At 40.9% G+C, this 21,238-nt stretch overlaps 1 protein-coding gene across 1 annotated transcript in view; it reads left to right on the top strand.

Moving 5' to 3' along the window:
* EIF4E2 (eukaryotic translation initiation factor 4E family member 2) overlaps positions 1–21,238 on the top strand; it is a 64,098-nt gene that overhangs the window by 14,327 nt on the left and 28,533 nt on the right. The window contains exons 2-5 of the mRNA XM_086944539.1: positions 2,320–2,431; positions 9,160–9,294; positions 10,617–10,721; positions 20,040–20,192. Coding sequence (XP_086800665.1) covers positions 2,320–2,431; positions 9,160–9,294; positions 10,617–10,721; positions 20,040–20,192 — 505 coding nt within the window. The remainder of the gene's footprint in view (positions 1–2,319; positions 2,432–9,159; positions 9,295–10,616; positions 10,722–20,039; positions 20,193–21,238) is intronic.

Genomic DNA, 21,238 nt, shown 5'->3' with positions numbered 1-21,238 from the left:
TGGGATCAATGCAAAAACAACAATTGATGGACGGAATGTTGCACAATGGCAAAACATTCACTCCAGTCACAGATCTGGGTTTAATCCATCGTTATTTTTGCTCACCTCACCACCCCAGTTCAGACATGGTCATATGTAAATCTGTCTTGACCCTGTGCCTCATGGGAACAGTCCAGACCGACCTGCCAAGCCATGTCTTCCCTGGACTAGAATCCAGCATCCTAGGACCAGTTTCTGGCTTTCAGCCCTCATCAGCCAGGATAGCTTGATTCCAGTGGCATGGAGAGTACGGGACTCACGTCTGAGCATACCCGTCCCACTCGGGGTGACAAATGCAAAAACACCAATTGATGGACGAATGTTGCACAATGGCAAAACATTCACCCCAGTCACAGATCTGGGTTTAATCCATCGTTATTTTGCTCACCACACCACCCCAGTTCAGACATGGTCATATGCAAATCAGTCTTGACTCTGTGCCTCATGGGAACAGTCCACATCATTTTGTTCTCTGAAAGCCTCTGCTGTTTGTTGTTTTCCAAACTGATTTCAGAATCAAGAGTTTTCTTTAGTGAAAAGGCCAGATAGCAGAGCCTTCCAGAGTAAGCTTCCAGCATTGATATCCATTGTTAAATCTTATGAGGTGGACTCAACTGACAGTCAGAAAGGTAGCACTTCTTATCTCTTAGCAGTGTATTTTATAGATCTGAAGGGTCCTTTTAGTTACTTCTATACTATGCGTCATTATGAAGGATCTTGAATTTAATTCTCCATTGCACTGGCAACTTGTGTCATTGTCTAGGACCGGCATTCACCTGGTCCTGTGGTTTGACTCTACTTATTACTCTGGCTGCTCGTTGTTTTTAAAACTATTACAGTCATTGGATTGTTTTCAGATGCCTTCATCCATGGATTTGTTATTGCCTAATCAGGACCATATAAAAACAGAGTAAGGGTGGTGCATACTATAGCAGGCATGATCATGCCTTCATTGTGAAATCACTTGTGACTCAAAGGGAAGATCTTGAGAAACACTGCCAGGTCCTTTACTTTGGTGAAAGGGTAGGGCCACCAAGATAACTATCATGGCACCTTAGATTGTCAAATTACTGTCCCTCATCTCAGTTTCGTTATCAAACATGCAGCTCACTACTCCTGACCTAGATTTATTAACTTATTTAGGGCATCGTTTTTATAGAGTGCGACCATTGAATTCCACGCAATTCATAGTGCTGGGGTTATGTTAGGGTTTGTATGTTTTGAGAAATTGTAAGCCAGAATCCAGTGAGGGAAAGATGAGTCCCAATTCGGAATTCCTCAGTCACAACCCCTGTTACAGTGGAGTTTTTTGTAAACGAACAGTCGCTTTTAAGGCTTTTCTTGAAGTGCATGTTTTTGATTCTTCTCGTCAATTAGGGTTTAGTGCATAGCACTGCCTCCAGGTCTGTTGTCTGGCGGTGCAGTTTGTGTGCTGCTTCTGGTTGAAGCGTTCATCATAATCCAGTGGGTAGAAGCCTATCGCAGTTACCTGTTCAACGTAAGGCTCCTTAAGGCCATACAACTGGTGAAGAGAACCGTAAGCATGTTTCTTGCATTCACCAGAAATCATTGGAGTGTTTTTTAATCTGTTTGTCGGTGGTCTAACCTAATTCCGCAAGATAAGGTACATTTTTGCAGCCTGAGGTTCAAGCACTTGCAGTCGGCCAAGGAGTGTCTATGGGAGCCTTGTGTTAATGGTGTTACAGTAACCTAAGTGTGCCATGACTAGCTCCATTTGATGGTTGATTTGGAGGAATAGGAGGATTTGATTTAGTGTGGAGAGTTGCAGGCATTCCTCTTGACCACCACATTTATTATGATCACAAAGGGGAGTTCAGCATAAAATAGGTCTTCCAGGTTCCTTACTTTCAGAACAGGGGATTGAGGTATTCAAACGCTAAGAACCAGTCAAGCAGCATTGGGTCAGATTCTGCTCCTCCCATCAGATAGATATCCGTCTAAGCGTTATTCATGCATAAGAAGGTATTTTTTTATCTCACATAACGCGTGGTCCAGGCAACGCTGGGCTAGTCGGTTGGACTATTTTCCCACTGGAAGTGTATTTGTGTGTACTCTCCACATATTTTAAGGTCCTTGCCCCAGGAGCTGTGCCAGGGGAAACATGGAGCATGAAGCGCTGATAGGAAATTGTTACAGGACTTTTTTACTCATTTAGTGAATTAATTTATCGCTATGGGTGTGTTGCTGCTTAGCTGGTGGGTGTAGTTGAAACTCTTACTATTGCATTGAACTTCTGTGTGTTATTTCCATTTTACGCAGTTTAAAGGACGATGACAGTGGGGACCATGAGCAGAATGAGGAAAACGGCACACAGAAAAACTGTGAGAAGGAAAAAACCGAGGAGAAGAACCAGGGCAGCACGAAGAGAAAGGTAAGGCATGCACCATCCTTCTCTGTGAAAACATACATTGCACTCCCACAACTTCTTCAGGTGGAAAACAGTGTACCTTTTCTGAACCTTTCAAGCTGGGCTTTTAGTATGCAATCTCCGCTTAGCTGCTGACTGCAAAGGGACCGGTGAGACCAGAAGAACTGCACCTATTCCAAGTAATTTAGCGCTATCTAAAGTTCTTTGGAGCAGTTCACCTGACTTTCTCCAGGAAAGGCCTCATTTGCTTTCTCAGAAGCCTGGACTCTACTAAATACTGACTAGTTGCCTGCACTTTATGGAAACTTTTTGAATTCCCAAAATTGGCCATGCCAAAAATAATACTCTATTCAGGCGCGGGAAACTGATTAAAGTGTGGCTCCTCTTCTATCAGGCGTTAGTTTATCGCCTTTTCTGCCATCTTAAAAGATAAGGTGATTCCAGTAAGAAATCGGTAAAATACTGTGAAGAGTTCAATAAAACAAGCCATCCCTCAACCCAGAGAGCTGGAAGGAAAAGACAAAAGTAACAGTGGGTGATTTCCTGCTGACAGTATGTGGTTTCCACGTTAGTCCGGTACTCTGGTAGTAGGATATCTAATTCGAAAATCAAGATATTGAGGTTTTAAAGAAAAAAAACGAGAATTTTTGATTTCTGTAATACAGATGTTGAAAATGTGCTCCAAACCAAAGCCAAAAAATGCAACACCATGTGAGCAATGGCCTTCATGGCTTCAGCCCATGATTGGCTCGGCGCGCTTTGGTGGAAGCTTGTTGTGTAGCATACAAAACAATTTACAAGCAGCGATTGTAAATGCTTGTAGTTTCAAAACTTGTTCCGCAATCTAATTTATCACAGTTTTTTAGTGTAGGTTTACATCTTGCGTTAATTGATTGATTGTTTGCACTATTTGTTAGGTGGACTTCACTATCTCGTTAACTATTCTTTAATCATTAATACATTACTGGAATCCTAAAGCATTTTCATGTCCTATTACTGTATATCACTAACCCCCAAGAGGACTGCTTAGAAATACGGCTTCTACTCATTTGATGCCTGCAATATTGATCATCCGCTGTTCCTGTTTCCTTTAAAAAAAATTCACTTACTTTATAAACCGTACTATTGGCAAGCCAAGGGTACATCAATGGGTGTGACTTGTGCCCCTGTTCTAGCCATGCGATAAAGGTCCTATTTAAAATGAGCTGCAAAACAAACACATTTAACCATAGCATACCTGTTATATTCTCACCTCTTGGTATTTCCCTTTTAATCCTCCCATGTATATATTTCCCTTTTAATAGAACCACTGTCCCATGTTGCACATGCACACCATTCTGATAGTTCCATTTAGAATTGTTTTGATCTAAATTGTTATACTGTATCTGGGTATCTGGAAGATTGGAAGTACTGTGCTGCAGCTGAATAAATCTTGGATTTATCAACATATCTTTGGATTTCTCCTTATTTACTACAAAATTGGCGACGAGGGTGACCAGTACCTACTACTTCTACATGAGCAGCACAGGTGTGGTACAAAACTGGAAATTTTGAGAAGTTTTTCCCATTTCCAGAAGCTTTTGGATTCATGAGTTATTCTCCAAAAGTACTTGAATTTCCCTCCAGAAAACATCGTTGGATTAGTCACCTGGAATGTGACTTGTAACCCTATCTGGAAAGGATTCAGAAGAAGATTCCGTTTTCTACTTCTTCAATTTTGAGGTTTACTTCAAGGATTTACAATTCGTTACTGACCTCCGGATTTTCCTGCCATTTTACTGAAATTGCGTTGTTTTGGAGCCTTTCCTGTACAATCCGGCAGATTTTACTAACTTTTACGTGTTTTGCAAGTGTTTACCTTCAAAGGACGGAGCCTTCGGTTACAACTTGCCTGTCATGGTGTCATATGATGGTGATATGTCAGAGGATAAAGTCAGATCTGTTGAGGAGAGTAATGTTTGGAAGACTCTTTCTGATGAGTTTCCTAGTGTGTTTTCGGACAAATTGGGTAAATTAAGTGGGTTCACTCATGTTATTAAACTTAAACAACGAGCCATACCGGTGGTGCAAAAACTTAGACCTGTACCACTTAATGTCAGAGAAGAATTAAGTGATGCACTGAATGACATGTTAAAAAATGATGTCATAGAAGAAATAGAGTCATCCGAATGGGTTTCGCCAATGGTTTTGGCGCGCAAACCTGACAAATCTTTGAGGTTGTGCATAGATTTGAGGGCACTCAATGCCAACATAGTGGTAGACTGTCATCCTTTGCCAAATATCAACGAGGTAGTGAGTATGCTGGGAGGTGGGATGATATTTTCCACATTAGATTTGAGATCGGCGTATCATCAGGTGGTGTTAGCTGAGGAGTCACGCCATCTCACAGCGTTTATCACACCTCAGGGTTTGTTCCAGTTCAAACGGATGCCGTTCGGTTTGGCGTCGGCAGCCTCCGTTTTTCAGAGGTCTATGTACCACATATTTAAGGACATGAGTGAGTACGTGAAATGTTTCCAAGACGATATCTTGGTTTTCTCCAAAGATGATGAGATACACATGGAGCATTTGAGGAATGTGTGCAAGATGCTAGATAGGTTTGGACTTACTATTAAGAGTAAGAAGTGTAAGTTGTTTCAAAAAACTATAGAATATTTGGGACACACTATTTCTGGTGAGGGTGTTGCTCCTAAAAGATCCTTAGTAGATGCTATCTTAAAGGCTCCTGCACCTGATTGTAAGGATAAGTTGTTATCGTTCCTAGGACTGTGCGAATATTACAGTAAGTTTATTGCAAATTTTGCTACGAAGATGGAACCGTTAAGGGAATTGACGAGGAAGGAAGTAGAATTTTTGTGGGGATCAAAACAGCAAGATGCTTTCGAAAGTGTCAAACTCGATATGGTGTCAGCACCAACTTTAAGACCATTTTGTTTGAATAAACTTTGCATTTTGACAGTGGATGCCAGTCTTTATGGCTTAGGTTGTGTACTTTCTCAACGTTCTGGAAAGGAAGATTGGAATGTTGCATTTGCGTCCAGATCATTGAATCAAACTGAGAGACGGTATGCGGTCATAGAGAAAGAGTTGTTGGGATGTGTATGGGGTGTTGAGCATTTCCGTAATTACATCTGGGGTGCAAGGTTCCTCATACGCACTGATCACAAGCCATTGGTGAGCATTTTATCACCTGGTGGAGGTTTGAATGCCACAGCTCGCATTGCAAGATTGATGTCACGTTTGCAAGAATATAGTTTCGACATTGAGTATGTCCCAGGGAAGTTAAATGTTACAGCAGACTGTTTGTCTAGGTTGCCCTGTACTAGTTCTGAGATTGATGAAGATTCTGAGGTGGTAACCAGCATTTCTGAAATGTTTCCAGAAAAATACAAAGTTATATCGGAAGATATGTGGAAGAGAGGTATGGATGAGGATGATTTGTTGTGTAAGGTCAGAGACTATGTGAGGTTGGGATGGCCTTCCAAAGAACGTGTTCCTGCTGAGATCACGCCTTTCTACAATGTTGCTGATGAGTTGGCCATTGAGGGAGATCTTTTGTTTAGAGCTGGTAAATGTATTCCACCTGTGGCTATAAGAAGTGTGATTTTACAAATGAGTCATGAGTGCCATATGGGAATGTCTTCTATGAAAAGACTTATTAGGTCCAATTTCTGGTGGCCAGGGGTTGATAGAGTAGTGGATAAATTTGTCAGGGAATGTCCCGAGTGCATTGAAAGTGATAAATCATGTAAGTGTGATCCAGCACCTTTAGTTCCTGTGAAGTGGCCAGATCATCCGTGGCAAAAGTTAGGAATTGATATAGCTGGCCCTTTCAATTTTTTACCACTAGAATGTAGATTTGCCATTGTTGCTGTGGACTATCACTCAAAGTGGCCTGAGGTCAAACTAGTGCCTCATCCAAATACAGAAAGTGTTATTCTATTTTTAAAGGAGATCTTTTCCAGAGAAGGTTCTCCGGAGTGTATTGTATCTGATAATGGGGTACAGTTCAAGTCCTCTCTCATGCTGGAGTTCTTGAACACGTATGGGATCAAGCACTGTACTACAGCCCTCTATGAACCACAAGGTAATGGTCTAGTGGAAAGGTATAATAGAGTCCTCAAAGAAGATCTGGTTTGGGCTCGCAAATCAGGGGGTCTGTGGAAGGATAAGTTGAGAGGAAAATTATGGTTATACCGTATTACGCCTCATGCCACTACTGAAGTCTCTCCTTTCCGTTTACTAAAAGGTAGAGACCCTGTTTCAGGATTATGCCCTTGGTGGTTTAAGAAAAGTAGTAGTCAACAAATGACTGATGTGAACATTAAGGATGTGGCTAAAAAAGTGGAGCTCAAACAAGACAAGTACAAATGTAATTACGATTCCAGGATGAAGGTTAGACAACCAGCATTCATGGTTGGTGATGTTGTCAGGATTCGAAAACCAGGCTTTGTCGTTAAAGGAGAGAACAAATTTGGTAAGCCAATGAAAGTTATGCGTGTTTATCATAATAGTGTTGTTACTCAGGATGGTAAAAGATGGAATGTCAGAAGAGTTTCAAAATGTGTACCTTAGTTGATTTTGGTTGATCTTTTACATATGCTTCTTTATGTTTTAATGCATTTCCTTTTCTTTAAGAGGGGAAATGTGTTATATTCTCACCTCTTGGTATTTCCCTTTTAATCCTCCCATGTATATATTTCCCTTTTAATAGAACCACTGTCCCATGTTGCACATGCACACCATTCTGATAGTTCCATTTAGAATTGTTTTGATCTAAATTGTTATACTGTATCTGGGTATCTGGAAGATTGGAAGTACTGTGCTGCAGCTGAATAAATCTTGGATTTATCAACATATCTTTGGATTTCTCCTTATTTACTACAATACCCTAACGGACACTCATCGTAGACCATGTTTAAGATATTTGGACTGGGGTGATGATGTACTTGTGATGTTCTATCCGTGGTTGAGCAGTAAATATGACAATCTCAAGTGGAGTAGGCAAGTTAACCATTAATTGGTATAATTTAGCAGTTACATGGCGACTGTTTCTTAGTGACAGTTGTGTATAGAAAATAACATAACACTTGTTCCGTAAGGTGTGTCGGTTAACTCTGTGTCAAAATCTCCTGCTAAGATAATTGTTTAACTTTAGGAGAAACTGATCCAAGATTATAGTTAGATGTTGTCCTAAATTAGGATTTTGCCTTAAGTTAGGATTTTATCTTAAATGAAGCTTAAGTTTAACTTAAGTTTAATTTAAGACAAAATCCTAATTTAGGACAAAACCCTAATTTAAGACTACTAAATGCCTTTTGTGAATACCAAAAGTAGTAAGTTTAGGATTTTGTTGTAAGTTAGTTCTGTGTATCAGCCCCTATCTTCACACGGGTACCCTAGACGTATAGTCAAACCTGTGCTAATACGTGTATTGGATGCCGTCATGAGAACAAAAGAATGGTATCGGTTGCAACACCTTCACCACTGAATGCAGAGATTGGCCAGTCGGTACCAGCCCCTGATTGAGACTTAAACAATGCAGAGATATTTAGCTGACCTAAGCAATTTCCATTTGAAGGAAGTAGAAATCAGACTTGACGTTTAGAGGCTGTGATGGCCCGCTACCTCTCTGATGAATCCATACACTTCTGCTATAGGAACACTATTAAAGCCCATTGTCGACATGCAAGAACTGTGAAACTTTCTGAAAAGACTCAATGTAATTCTTGAATCTCATTTATGCCATAGAATCCCAGGTATCTGCTGTACAAAGGCATTACAAGTTGGAAAGGTCACGAAATGCATTTGAAAGAAGCATTCTATTATATATTTCTTAACCTTGTGAACGACAGTGTGTAGATCTTGAGCAGGCAGAGTTTTTTTTTTTTTGTTTTAGTTTTTTGTTGTTGTTTTTTTTTTGTTTTGTTTTACTAGGTTTAGTTAGATTTAGGCATGTAGATCCTAGAAGGTTAATCATAAGCTGAGGCACCTCTCTGTGACAGTGCTCAGTTTTCTTACTGAGCAACTGAACAATGGTGTGTATCACCAGATCAGGTGGACACAACTTAATAATATAGTCACCTGGCGCGTGTTTATTGTAACTGTGTTTATCCATTTCTTCAAAATATACCTTTGAGATCTTTTTCTCTTGATCATATCCTGCTGGAAAATTGTTATTTTTTATTTGTAAACCAAATCCTTAAGAAACTTTCATTCCAGCACTCCATAAAGCAGCCCTTCAGCAGCAGTGCTTTAGATTATGATTTCTGGCTATTGACTTCTGATAGGTTAGACTTTCCACAATAACTTTTTATTTTTCATGCATTTGCCCACAGAAGGTCCTTTTTTAGTAACTTCGAAAGGCCATCTATCTAAGGAAGACGCAGTGCTATAGAAGGAAAAGTAAATTTTCTAAAAGATACCAGAAGTAAACCGCCATTGTTGCAGGTAAGTACCATCGCCCTTTGGCACTTACTTAGGGCAAGTTACTTTTGTGGTAGCAATTAAACCGGAAGTCAACTCCATGGGGCATAAGCAATGTATCCTAGAGATGCAGATAAGATGAGAAGAGAAATATACATCTTTCACAAAGGAGGTCCCATTATTTTGCTGCTGCCTGTAAGATCTGTTCACCCCCTCTCTTCTAATGGTTTTTATTGTGGGTAGGTTTAGGTACTTTGTGTGCCATACTGGTTTTCAAGCTCACTGGGCTTCTGTACATCCCACAGACTGCTGTTCCCGGTCCATCTGAACATCCTCTGCAATACAATTACACTTTCTGGTACTCCAGGCGAACGCCGGGCAGGCCCACCAGTTCACAGAGCTACGAACAGAACATCAAACAAGTCGGCTCCTTTGCTTCTGTGAGTACTTTCTATAACCTCTTACAGACCCTGCAGAATTTATCAGGATGGCAGTCAGTGTACCTCGGATTTTAAAAGGGAACGCTGATGTGTCTAACATTTTTGGCATGGCGAGAGAACATTTTATGTAGAATGTTGGATGGGACAGAGGTACAATTTATTTGTGCACCTAAGTGCAACATTTATGAATGGACAGGATCCTGCACAGTGGGCATTTGCTCTTGGAAATTTTATTTTTCTATATAGAAAAATTACTAGTATGGTATATTTACTTTTAGCAAGCCTGCTCATTGAGGTGGGGTTGTGGACATTCCAGGGTGGCTCCATCAGCAGGGTTAGTTTATGCCTACAAAGGTGCAAGTTTATGGGTAGGAGCAAACCTATTTGTAGGTAATGACTCGCCCTTAAAAGAGTAGCCCATTTGGTCACGTAAAGTAAAAGAAAACGATAATTCATTGGCTGCAAGAGAAAAATGTTATTGTCGGGGCAGGCGTACAAGAAAAGCATAGCTTTATTGAGAAAATTAAACTTTAAGTGCAGTTTCTACACACAGATAGGCCCACCTTTCCATTTAAGTGTTCTTAAATGGACACATGTTTTTGATTCAAAGCAAGGCATGATTGCGGTGGTTAAGTAAACATAGACGGTAACATGGACGGACCAGAGGAGAGAAATTTGGACTACATTAACAGGGCATGCAAAACAAATGAGCTTGGACCAAGTCAATATGTCTCTGTTTCAAATGTGAAGAGATTCAGTGGGTTGCTATTACAAATTTGACTTGGACTCAAGGCAATAATTGACTAAAGGCAAAAAGTAAGTTCTGTGATCAGTATCTTTTTCCTGTTCATGCACATGCCAGAGTAGGATCTTGTTTTTTTCCGTGATGTCTGTGATACAGGGCAGAAATTGAGGCTCCACATTTATTGTTGGTGTTTTGTAGAGTTCAAACATAGACCTCTAGCCACTTTTGAGCAACCCCCAGCTATGTGGAGAAGGATTAGTTTGAATGGGACAGTGCTATAACAACCATAACACCTTAAATGGTAGTTGATACAAATTCTTTAAAATACTTATAATTTTTTTAAAATATTTTTATTGGGTTTTTTATGACCATGTACAGATAATATTACATATAACAGATGACTTACCTGCTTAAGTACACAGGGGCCTCATCTTTAGAGAATTAATAATGAGGACATTTGTTAAATTATTAAATTGCCATAATCTTTATATTCCATGCATTATGTTTAGGCATTATATCCAGTTGTATTTTTTCAGTGGAATACATAATCCTTTTTACTTGCTTATATTCTTTTAAGGTGGAGCAATTTTGGAGGTTCTACAGTCACATGGTTCGCCCAGGGGACCTGACGGGACACAGCGACTTTCATCTCTTCAAAGAAGGAATTAAACCCATGTGGGAGGTGAGCCATTTTAATTCTTCAATGTATGACTTCCATGCTTACTATTACAATAGTTCTTTAAGAGACCATTACATTCATGAAGTTTCTGAACTATGCAGAAAATAAATAGGAGACTAGTGGTGTAGTTGGGTGACTTATGTGGTGAAGCTCTTATGACCTACACAAAGGCAGCAAAGGAGAAAGGCTTGTTGGTCACTTTGGCGTTTCAAAAACCTGACTTGATATATCAATGAGTTATCCTTCTCTACCCTACCACCTGTCTCTGAAGTTACTGTTTCATGATTTTGGAAGGTTATCCTACTCCTTCCTTGGTGTAGGATTAAAAAAACATAAACATATATATTGCCCTAATTCCATTCTAGGTAAAGGCCAAATTACTTTTCTACTTTCCCAAAAAGTTTTTTTTAAGTGGTCAGAAGGCTGGTTCTTATATTTTACACCCTCTTCTCCTCGGGGAAGAACACTCCAAAAAAAGAAGAGGAAAGGGGAAGTGAACATCTGTGTTAACACTGCCCTTTTTCATTGATGAATTTTTCCCATTGGAAACCTATCTGTATCATCAGTTTTCTATCCTTGTGGATAGCCATCTTTTTAAAGACCAGTGTGTGGAATTAAAAATGAATTGGATTTAGGTGAAAGTTTTGCCCTCAAGAGATTTTAGATTGTATCCTTCCTGATCCCACAACTTTTACCGGTTCACTAATGGACACATATTTCATGTAGCCACATTTTTCATTTGTCTTCCTTAGCAGTTGATTCTCTTCAGCACCTCAGTGTCTAAGAATCTCTGACATCCCTTGCTGAGGCCTTCTGTTCAAACTCCATGTTTGTTTATTGCTGTGAATTGTCTAAGTCGATGCTACTCATAGCTACATTATATACCCCATCTTGTTACAGAAAACATTGCTGACTCTATAGAGCCACGACTACAGCCGTTCAATCTATAAAGTTCATTTACATTGCTTTTGTAACTCGAGCAAGTTCTCTTATAGGGAAGCCTTACAGAGACTGGCCTTCTCTTGATGGACTTTATTCTCCTATTTATCTGGTAGAGTAGGTCATTAAGTTAATTAGGTCTATCGGAGGTTGAGGTTTCCTATTACCACTTGTCCACTCCTTGTGTGCCTACAAAGGTCGATACACATGCTTGCCTATTAATTTTCTTCTAACATGAGTTAAGATACTTTGATGGAAAAGGACAGGCTTCATGTCATCCTTGTCCTTTATCATTTGTCCAGTTGTAGACCGCTGTCCACCCTTTGCATAGCGACCGGTGGGTGAATAATGAAAATGTTTCTTACTCACTGACCTGGAAAACTGGCCCCTGACTGCTTTCTGCGATGATGGAGCAGCTTGCGTCCAGAAAAGGACCGTGTAAAACTGTTTTAATGCAGATGCTGACAATCAAGCTAAATTTCTTATTTGTGCATTTTTACAGACCAAGTTAAAAACAAAAGTTGTGTTAAACATACATGATGGTTTGATGGTCGTTTTATTCTATTTGTAGTCAGGGAGTAGATATGAACTGTCATCCTTAGGTGAGTGGTCTTTAAAATTCATAACATATTTATTTTTGTAGAGGTGTTTCTCTACAGGATTTTGTACATGGATGGAATCAGTTTTTCTCCATAGTTCATATTTACATGCTGAATCATTGTCATGCTGGGAGTCCCTATAAAAAAACACCTTAACAGTTTAACATAACTGAATGCCAGTGTATGACTGATTCTTCAGAAGCATATTAAACTAATCGTCAGGTACCCATACTCTGCAAATCATGATGAACGAGCTCTGAACTCCACTCGCCCAAGAGATAAACTCAGCTGCGATTTCTCCCATATGTCTAGTGTGAGACTGTTCCTTTCCATAGGTCTGCTGTTTTTACCTTGAAATGAGAAAAAAACCTGATGTACATTTCCAGGGTTATATGAAAACACTTAACCTGCTCACTATCTCCTCCCAGAATTCTTTATTCTTTCTCCTGTACCACATTTTAGGCAGTTTGACTACCTCTCTTTGTATAGTCTATGGGTGGTCACTATTGTCCGATGAGCTTAATTGAGGATGTCCTATTGCACCAACCAGCTTCAATAGTTTATTCGGAGCAGTCTTTCTTCTAATTCTATTTCATTGCAAGGACAGGTGGCAGTTTATCTGTTTGTCGGTCCCCCAGGTTTTGACTACAGCTTTCAGCAATCCTGAGGTTTCGGCGTACTCGAGTGCTGCTCTGAGTTCTCGCAGCCCATAATCAAGGCGTTCATGAGGGGATGGCTCAAGACTTTCCTTAGGGTACAAACTCATCAAACTCCTTGGGCACTAAACACAGCCCTGGCTCAACTCATGCACCCCCCCCCCCCCCCCCCCCCCCAGAGCCTTGAGACCCTTACGGTTGAGTAGTGCGCGCTATCAATCCCTGATTGATTGATTGATTGATTGTAATTAGGCCCTCAATGTCAGTAACAGCAAATAAATGGACGCCCATCAATTTATAATGTTCTTGATAATCCACACTATCCACTGGATTAAGTGTGACTTTCCTTTTGTAGAAATATTCTTCTCCAGAGTTTTGTGGTGCTAGCTCCTGATGGGTGACCAGGTATGCAACTTAATAGAGTGTAATGGTTATAAATACAAAGAAAAACTACTTTTGGGCATTTCCCTGACTAAGAGATTCAACAGTTACATATAATTTTAAAGACAACTAGTTTATACATCTAATTGTAATACATGTTAGGAGCCCAACAAGGGTGCAAAGACTGTTTGTCTGTCTGTGATAATGCTATTATGGAACTGCCCAGATATGTATTTCATATTTACCACCATCTGTTTACAGTACTATTTAATTGTGTGATGGCCTGCCAATCTAGAGTCCAGAATATGCGCTCAAGAAGGATCCTTTGCTGGACCAGAAAAGTTTGTTATTTGTAACTACAGTTCACAAGCGTTAGTATCTTTCTTCATCCAGTTCTCCTCTAGTTTTTGAGTCTCACCCATTTTCACCTGGTAACTTATACACTTGTGTTTGGAATTCTGAACTTTAGAAAGAGAGGGATAAAACCTGCCATTTTGTTGGCTAAAATCTGTAATGAAGTTAATGTGCTGCTAAATAAATACTTTTAATGGCCATCATTCTTGTCAGTACAGCTAGCTGTAATGCCAGAAGCAACTTCTGGCCTGGGAGTGATTCAAGCATGTGAATCTACAACAGAGACTCTGCAGCATATGCTTACTCATGAAGAAATAGGTGCATTTCATATGTATAAGAGTCCCAATGTAACCCAATGGAATCTAACGTAAACAAATGAAGAAAAACATTTCATGGTAAGTGTTAGCCTTGCACTATATGGAAGTTATGTGCTGAAAGGTGCCATCACTCCCAGCATATCCGAGATTATAGGATGTCCTTCAGCAACTTTCCAAGTATTTTTTTTTTTTTTTTATTTATTCAGCGTTTTACATACCGCGAACAGGACCTCATTGGGTATCGGAGCGCTTCACAGTTACATAGTATTAACTGTTGCAACAGTTCAATAGAGGAGTCATTTAAACATAACTAGAGCGAGTAAATCTGATTGTCTAAGTAAAAACATTTCCAAACCAAATTAACCCGTGGACCTAAAGAATAAATATTTTAAAAATAGTACACTCAAAATGTAAATAGAAAATAGACTGATTATACATTTTGCTGCAATAATGGGGCATATGCCACTGGTGGATTACTGGCTGATTACTTAGTATCTTCTTGACAATTTGGAAAGGTCTGTCATGCTGATCTTGGGACTCTTCTGGATAGAGCAGATTACATACTCTGAGAGATTATGCAACAAATCTCTAAACAGAATTTGCTTATTAGAAAGATTTTTCTTTCTTCCTTGAAGACTGAAGGGGCTGGGATTCTTCTAATGCTTAGAGGAAGCGAATTCCAGATTCTAGGTGTAGAATTGTACGTTTTCTTCTTCTGAAGAACGGAGGTTTCACACTAGGTCTCTGGCCTTCTGAGAAAGGTCTGCCTCCTCCAGATATCTCAATTTCTGAGCTAGGTACATCAGTGTTTTTTAGTGTAATACAAGCCAGTTTGAGTTGAATTCTAGCTTCATAAGGCAGCCAGTGAGACACAAGAAAATGAGAGCCAACTTCAACCTTCCAAAACAAAATATTAATTTAAGTAATCATTTGTATTTGTTTATATTGCGTCGTATTGGCATTTATATAGTACTGTCTGTTCCTGACGACACAGTGAAGCGCTTTGTGGACACATGCTGCTCCTTGCGATACTTACAACATTAGAGGCATTTGCCATGCATATTGATTTACATGTTGTGATGCTGTTTATCACGCAGTTGTTGCACCACTAGCTGTTCTGCACTTTGTCACACAATGTCCTGAATAGGTTATGCTGTCTATCATGCAAGGAATTGTTCAGATCATCACTCATTCATCTGTTTGAAGTTAACGTAGGCAGCCATGTAAGACGTCACTCCATGGTCACTCAAGGGATCACCGATGGGACATTGACATCAAACACCTACCAGTGAAATACCAAGTGGGGCCCACACAGGAGCAACAGAAGCCCAGGGGAATCTGCTTGGCCATCAGAAAATACTATGTGAATTCAACCCTGGAACAACAGAAAACAAGCCTCTGGCGAGTGTGCCCGTCCTTCAAGAAATAGTAGGTGGAGTTACCAAGGAGCGACAGAAGGCCAGCCCCTCGCATAAGCACTAAGCCAACAGGAGACACTATGGAATCCAGTTGGGCGAGACCGGCACCAAGGGAGAGAATCTTTGGGATAATCTGAGAAATGTTAAATTATTAGATAGGGGCTATAGCCAACTGAGGGGACATTATATTGTATTGGTATTCATATAGCACATCTGAAGCCCTTTCTGTCTGATCCAGTTGCACCGTGGTAGCTTTGTGATTCTCACTAGGAGAAGGACTAGGTGCTGCATGCCTTGGCGACTCTGATCATGGGCTAGCATGGATAAGGGGCCTGTCCGACCATGCTAGAGCCAAGCCACATTCAGTGCTGCCTAGCTTCCCGGAGCTCAGGAGGATGGCAGTTTCATCCTGCAGCTTTCTGCCCTTCAAGCACAGAAGGCATGTGAGTACCGTCACCCAGGCTAGTGGCAGAAAGCCGGGCACAGACCAGTGGATCGTGAGGCAAGGTTATCACTCTCATTAGCCTAGGGTATGTAATAGACACATATAATGTAAGGCGGTGTCATTACTAATAAGGCAGGCATATTGGTTTCGTCAGTGTATCACCAGATTAGTAAAGGCAGCAATATGGTTTTCTTTGCCAATGAAATCAATATGAACAATACCAATATGCAGTGTATTTTATAACCCATAATTGGTGTCAATGGGGGTAGTACCAACAGTCAGTAGCATTCATTATATTGTAAAACCTTGCATTGATAGCCATCAACACTGTAAAGAATTGAATTGAATCAAGTGTTTCAGAGTCTGTCTTTTATTTTCACCATGTTTCCCCTTCAGTTTTAGTACTAGCCACTATTTATTATTCCCACTCCAGTCTGCTGTGCAACAGGAGGGAACATACTTCACTTTAAACACATGACCTATTTTAATAATCGTATTTATAAAAAATATAAAACTCATAATATAGATTATTATATATCAATTAAACAATTTACATAACCTAAAAAAATTGAATAATTATCAAGTAAAAAATATTTGTTTGTTATTACTTAATAAACTTCCCACCATATACACCTACAATGCCAGCAGCCCACACCTGAAATGTAACACAATTATATAATTATCACACAACTCCGACCGACACCGTCTCGATGCGGGAACTGCCCGACCTTATGTCGGCAGTTCTGCACACCGAATTAGGATGCGCATGGTGCGGTCACAAACTCCCATTTCTCTGTGGGAGCTTGTGCGGCGGGTGGAAACCGCCTGCAGCACAAGCTCCTATTGAGAAATGGGAGTTTGTGAAAATCCCTGCGAGGTGTGCCTGCCGCACAGTGCAGGGATTTTCATGGGGGCACCTACGTGCCACAACTGGAGGGCCAGGGGGAAAGGGGGCCCTGCTAGAGGCCCCCAAATTCGCATTCCGACAGCCTTTCCGTGTTGGAAAGGCCGACATGGAAAGGCAGTCGTAAACCAGCATCGTAATCCAGAAAGCGAAAAAGCCGCCTTAAGGGATTATGAGCCTATTCCGACTGTCCGACAGGCTCCTTGACTTAGTTTCCCACTCTGTCCCCTACAAACCCAACAACCCACTACAACACTGTAAATTACTTTTAAAGATTAGATAAAAAAATCGTAATCTCTTAAATTTACAAACTGTAATAAAATTATTAACAATCATCCAAACAATCGTAACCTATAAAATTAATATATATAAACTTAAACACATTAAAATAAGTTAGAAAACTACATTTCTTACAACTATTATTGAAAACTATGATTACAAACAAATGGGGATGCCCGCATATATTTTGTCAATACTGACGAGGCTCCACATTGGAAATTTCGCCCAGGTGAGGTGGGGTAGTCCGGGTCAGAAGACCAACAAAATTCCAGTGAATAGGGGTGTCCGCCAGGGTTGTGTTCCTGCCCCCACTCTGTTTTCACTTTATGTGAACGGAGTGGTCGAGCATCTTCTGAAAATTCCATCTGATGCACCTTCCCTGGCGGGGCAAGCGAATACCAACCCTCCTATTCGCTGATGACACCCTCCTCATTTCCAAGTACCCTGTGGGTCTACAGTGTCTTCTGGACAGTTTTCAGTCCTTCTGTACCTGCAGGGGGCTTATAATTAATACTTACAAGACCAAATACCTGGTGCTGATCCCTCCCTAAAAAGCTTGGATGACCACCAGTCCTGAACCTTGTGCCCCTGGAAAGGGTTGCGGAATTTGACTACCTAGGTATCCGCCTATCAGACACAATGCAGTGGAATTCACACCTTCAGAACATGTTACTAAGCAACAAAAGGGTAGTGGGGGCACTTCTCAAAGAACAGCGCTCCTCCTCAACTAAACTAATCGCCCCGGTCATAGATATCTACAAGGCGAGAGGAGTTGGCGCAGCACTCTATGGGGCAGAACTGTGGGGATCATGTAATTTAGACCACCTATCCAGATCCGAGAATAAATTCTTGAAGGACCTAATGGCCCTCCCACAGAGTACCCCCACGTTACCTTTGTTCCTAGACATGGGGTGCTGTTCAATCAAGGAGCAGGCACAAATCCGACCGCTACTATTATGGGCCCGTCTATGGCGAGTCCCAGAATTAGCCAAATATGCGGACGGGTTGTTGGAAGTACTGTTCATGCCGGGTTGGTCCAAAATCAGGTGGCTCAAAGATGTTAAATTCCTGCTAGGCGAGCTAGGGCTTGAGGATGCCTGGGTATCTAGATCTGCTCCCCCCAAAGCCGTCCTTAAGAACCTTTACTGAAGCTGGGAATCCAGCAAAAGTAGCTCTGATTCGGAACAGGGCAGAGTAACTGCTGAGTTTCTGAGGATCAAGGATGTGGCAGTTCGGGAACCCTACCTTGGTATCATTATGAAGCCAACCGATCGGGCATTGTATTTTAAATTCAGGGTAGGAACCCTTCCAGTGGGCGAATTTACTGCACGCTGGAAAGTCCCTTTCCAAACCTCACCCTTTTGCCCAATATGTTCAACCAGAGTAGAGTCCGTTGCCCATATTTTGTTTGAATTACCGGCATACAAACTACCGAGAAACAGTTGGCTAAAACCAATATGTAGAGAACTAGGCACTAGACATCACATTGTAGCACTGCGAATTCTGAGGTCAGATACTCGGCCTCTGTTTGTATGCGGACTGTCAACATTTTTAAGATGGGCTTGGTCCATCATATCTAAAAGGCTTAACGAAATTGTATAATTAGTGTTTTTATATCAAAACTTTTTAAAAGAATTTTTAATTGCACATGTACATTATTTTTAACCAACTTGTCATTCGAGTACTGTACCAGTTGTGGACTCATAGATGTGGATTCAAAGTTGATGTACTATGTTATGCTTTTTAAGATATGTTTTATCGAAATAAAGCCTTACGAACTGAAAAAATGAAACTGATAAAAACAATAATCTTCGTAATGTTATTACTTACCTAAAAAACAATATTTCTGCGACACGATTTTTTTGCATCACTATGTTTTTTTTTTATGTTTCTTTCTCCTGATATTAAAAACTCAATAGTTTGTCCAAACACCCCTTGTGGGCTGCCAAGCCTACTTAAGTGTGACTTATTTAATATTTAAGAGTAGGGTTCGTTCCTTTTAAAAGGGGTATTTTGACAGGTGTGGCTGCGGGCTTAAAAATTGCATCAGTCAGTCTACATAGATCGGGTTGAAGCCAAGTTTTCTTTGTTAACCTAGTGGATGGCACGTGTTCCAGTCTGCAGGAGGCGTTTAACTTTCCATGCCATTTGTATATTTTCCTGCACAGTACACTATGGCCCTAGAAACCTAAGTATTCCAGTTGGGGATTAGGCAATTTTACCATGCATTAGGGGTGCTGAGCGCTTACAGTAGAACTGGACAGCAGAGCCCTGGTGTGCAGATTGAACCAATCATCAACAAATTGAAGTGATTATGCGAAAGAGGGAGTTTTTCACAGTTTTGATTTCTCAATTTAAATTATGACCATGGGAAAGGTGATGATATATCCTCAGACACGCAAAAGATGATGGGAGGCTGCTTGCAATAAGTCTAACCACTGGAAATCGCTCAGGCAGTATTCCAACCCATCATTCTTTTGCCCACCCTGCCACCTCATTTTGGACCCAGCCAGATGCACATCTGTCTTGACCCTGCTCCATTCAGAACAGCTCTTCCCAAACTGCCAAGCCAGGTTTTCCCTAAACCGGAACACAAGCATCCCAAGTCCGGTTTTGCCTTCATTGGGACTTTTCAGTCGGGCGTAGCTTCATTCCCGTGGCAAGGTGAGCAGATCCTACCAATTTGTGAAAGCAGCAGCCTTACGGCGGATGGGCAGTAGTCGCGGATTCCACTGCTGATGGCTCCACCAGCGATCAGTCGCTAGTTCTTGTTGTCTAACTAGAACTGGGGAACTGCGAGTTTGGCTGGCTATGAGAACTACCAATTACCTGTGGTTCTTCTATCTCCCCAAACTGTAAATGACGACCTAAGTCACAAAAAATATGAAGCTGTTAATTCATTTTCTGGTAGTTATTTATTGCATAGGGCTGCGGTCCTTTCAGAACACTGCACAATACAGAAGATTTCACTTTTTATTTAAAACTAAATGATTGTTTTCCTCCTATTTCTCATCTTTCATTTTGCACAGGATGATGCAAATAAGAATGGTGGAAAGTGGATTATTCGTCTGCGAAAGGGTCTGGCCTCCCGGTGTTGGGAGAACCTTATTCTTGCTCTCCTCGGTGAGCAATTCATGGTTGGAGAGGAGATTTGCGGTGCTGTTGTTTCTGTTCGTTTCCAGGTGAGTCATGATACTACAGAGCTATTCACCATACTCTTTTTCCTGCCAAACACTTTGTGACTCATTTGTTTTGTTGGAAGGGAAAAAATATACTGATGTTTATGGTATGCTACATTTGGAGCTCTATACACCAAATAAAATGTGCAAACATTGGATACTGTGATTACACTTGCTTCTTTGGATAACATGTCACTTTTTTATGGTGGGATCAAGTCTTGTTCATCCAGTATTTGCCAAATATTTCAGAGGGGTGTCCTTTAGCCATTCATTGTAAGACATTTCCATGATTCCAGCAGCTGGGGTGGGGGGGGGGGGCACCCTGGCAGGCTCAGAGGTGAGATTGCTGCTGTTACCTATTAATTATGTCACTGGGTATTTGGTCTACAGGAGAATGTTGGCGACCCAGGCTTCCATGCCTCCCACAGTACCTTGATTGAATAGTCAAGGCTAGCTCAAAGACTTTGTGACGGTTGAATCGAAGTGCAGATTAAAAGAACAACTCGTTTATATGTACTCTAAAAATAGTAACAATACAATGCCACTGCAGCACTGAGCTAATGGCGCTCTTTTACAAAACAGGAGAGAACAAACCGGACTGTGATCATCCTGCAGAAAATCATTACCTCGATCAACACTGTTTCCTGTCGCTAACTAATTTGTAACACCAGAAATCTTACAACTCTAACATGTTTTGGGCAGACTGTAGGAAAGGGCAACAAGATTCTAGGACAGGGGAATCGAGTGTGTCAGGGTTTGTAGTCAGGAGTTACTTGACAGAGGAATAGACTTACTCTCCAACATTGGATCTTCCAAAGATTCAAATGCTGGTATAGTGCCATTGGTCAGGCTGGGCATCCTCCAGAGTCAATGTTAAAAGACCAGTGTTTCTTTAGACTCAGATAATTTTGACAATAGCCATTGACTACATGCAGTCTATCCGCTTTATTATCTGACCCAAACTCTGGCTAATGAGGTGGAGAGGCACAAATCATGAACTCCCCATAGAGGTTGAGCAACTCAGACTTCCTGTAACAGCCAAACTGACA

The sequence above is a fragment of the Lissotriton vulgaris genome, chromosome 11, assembly GCF_964263255.1.
Source record: "Lissotriton vulgaris chromosome 11, aLisVul1.2, whole genome shotgun sequence".
NCBI lineage: Eukaryota > Metazoa > Chordata > Amphibia > Caudata > Salamandridae > Lissotriton > Lissotriton vulgaris.
The sequence above is the reverse complement of the archived record's forward strand: the minus strand, read 5'-3'. Positions and strand labels throughout refer to the sequence as shown.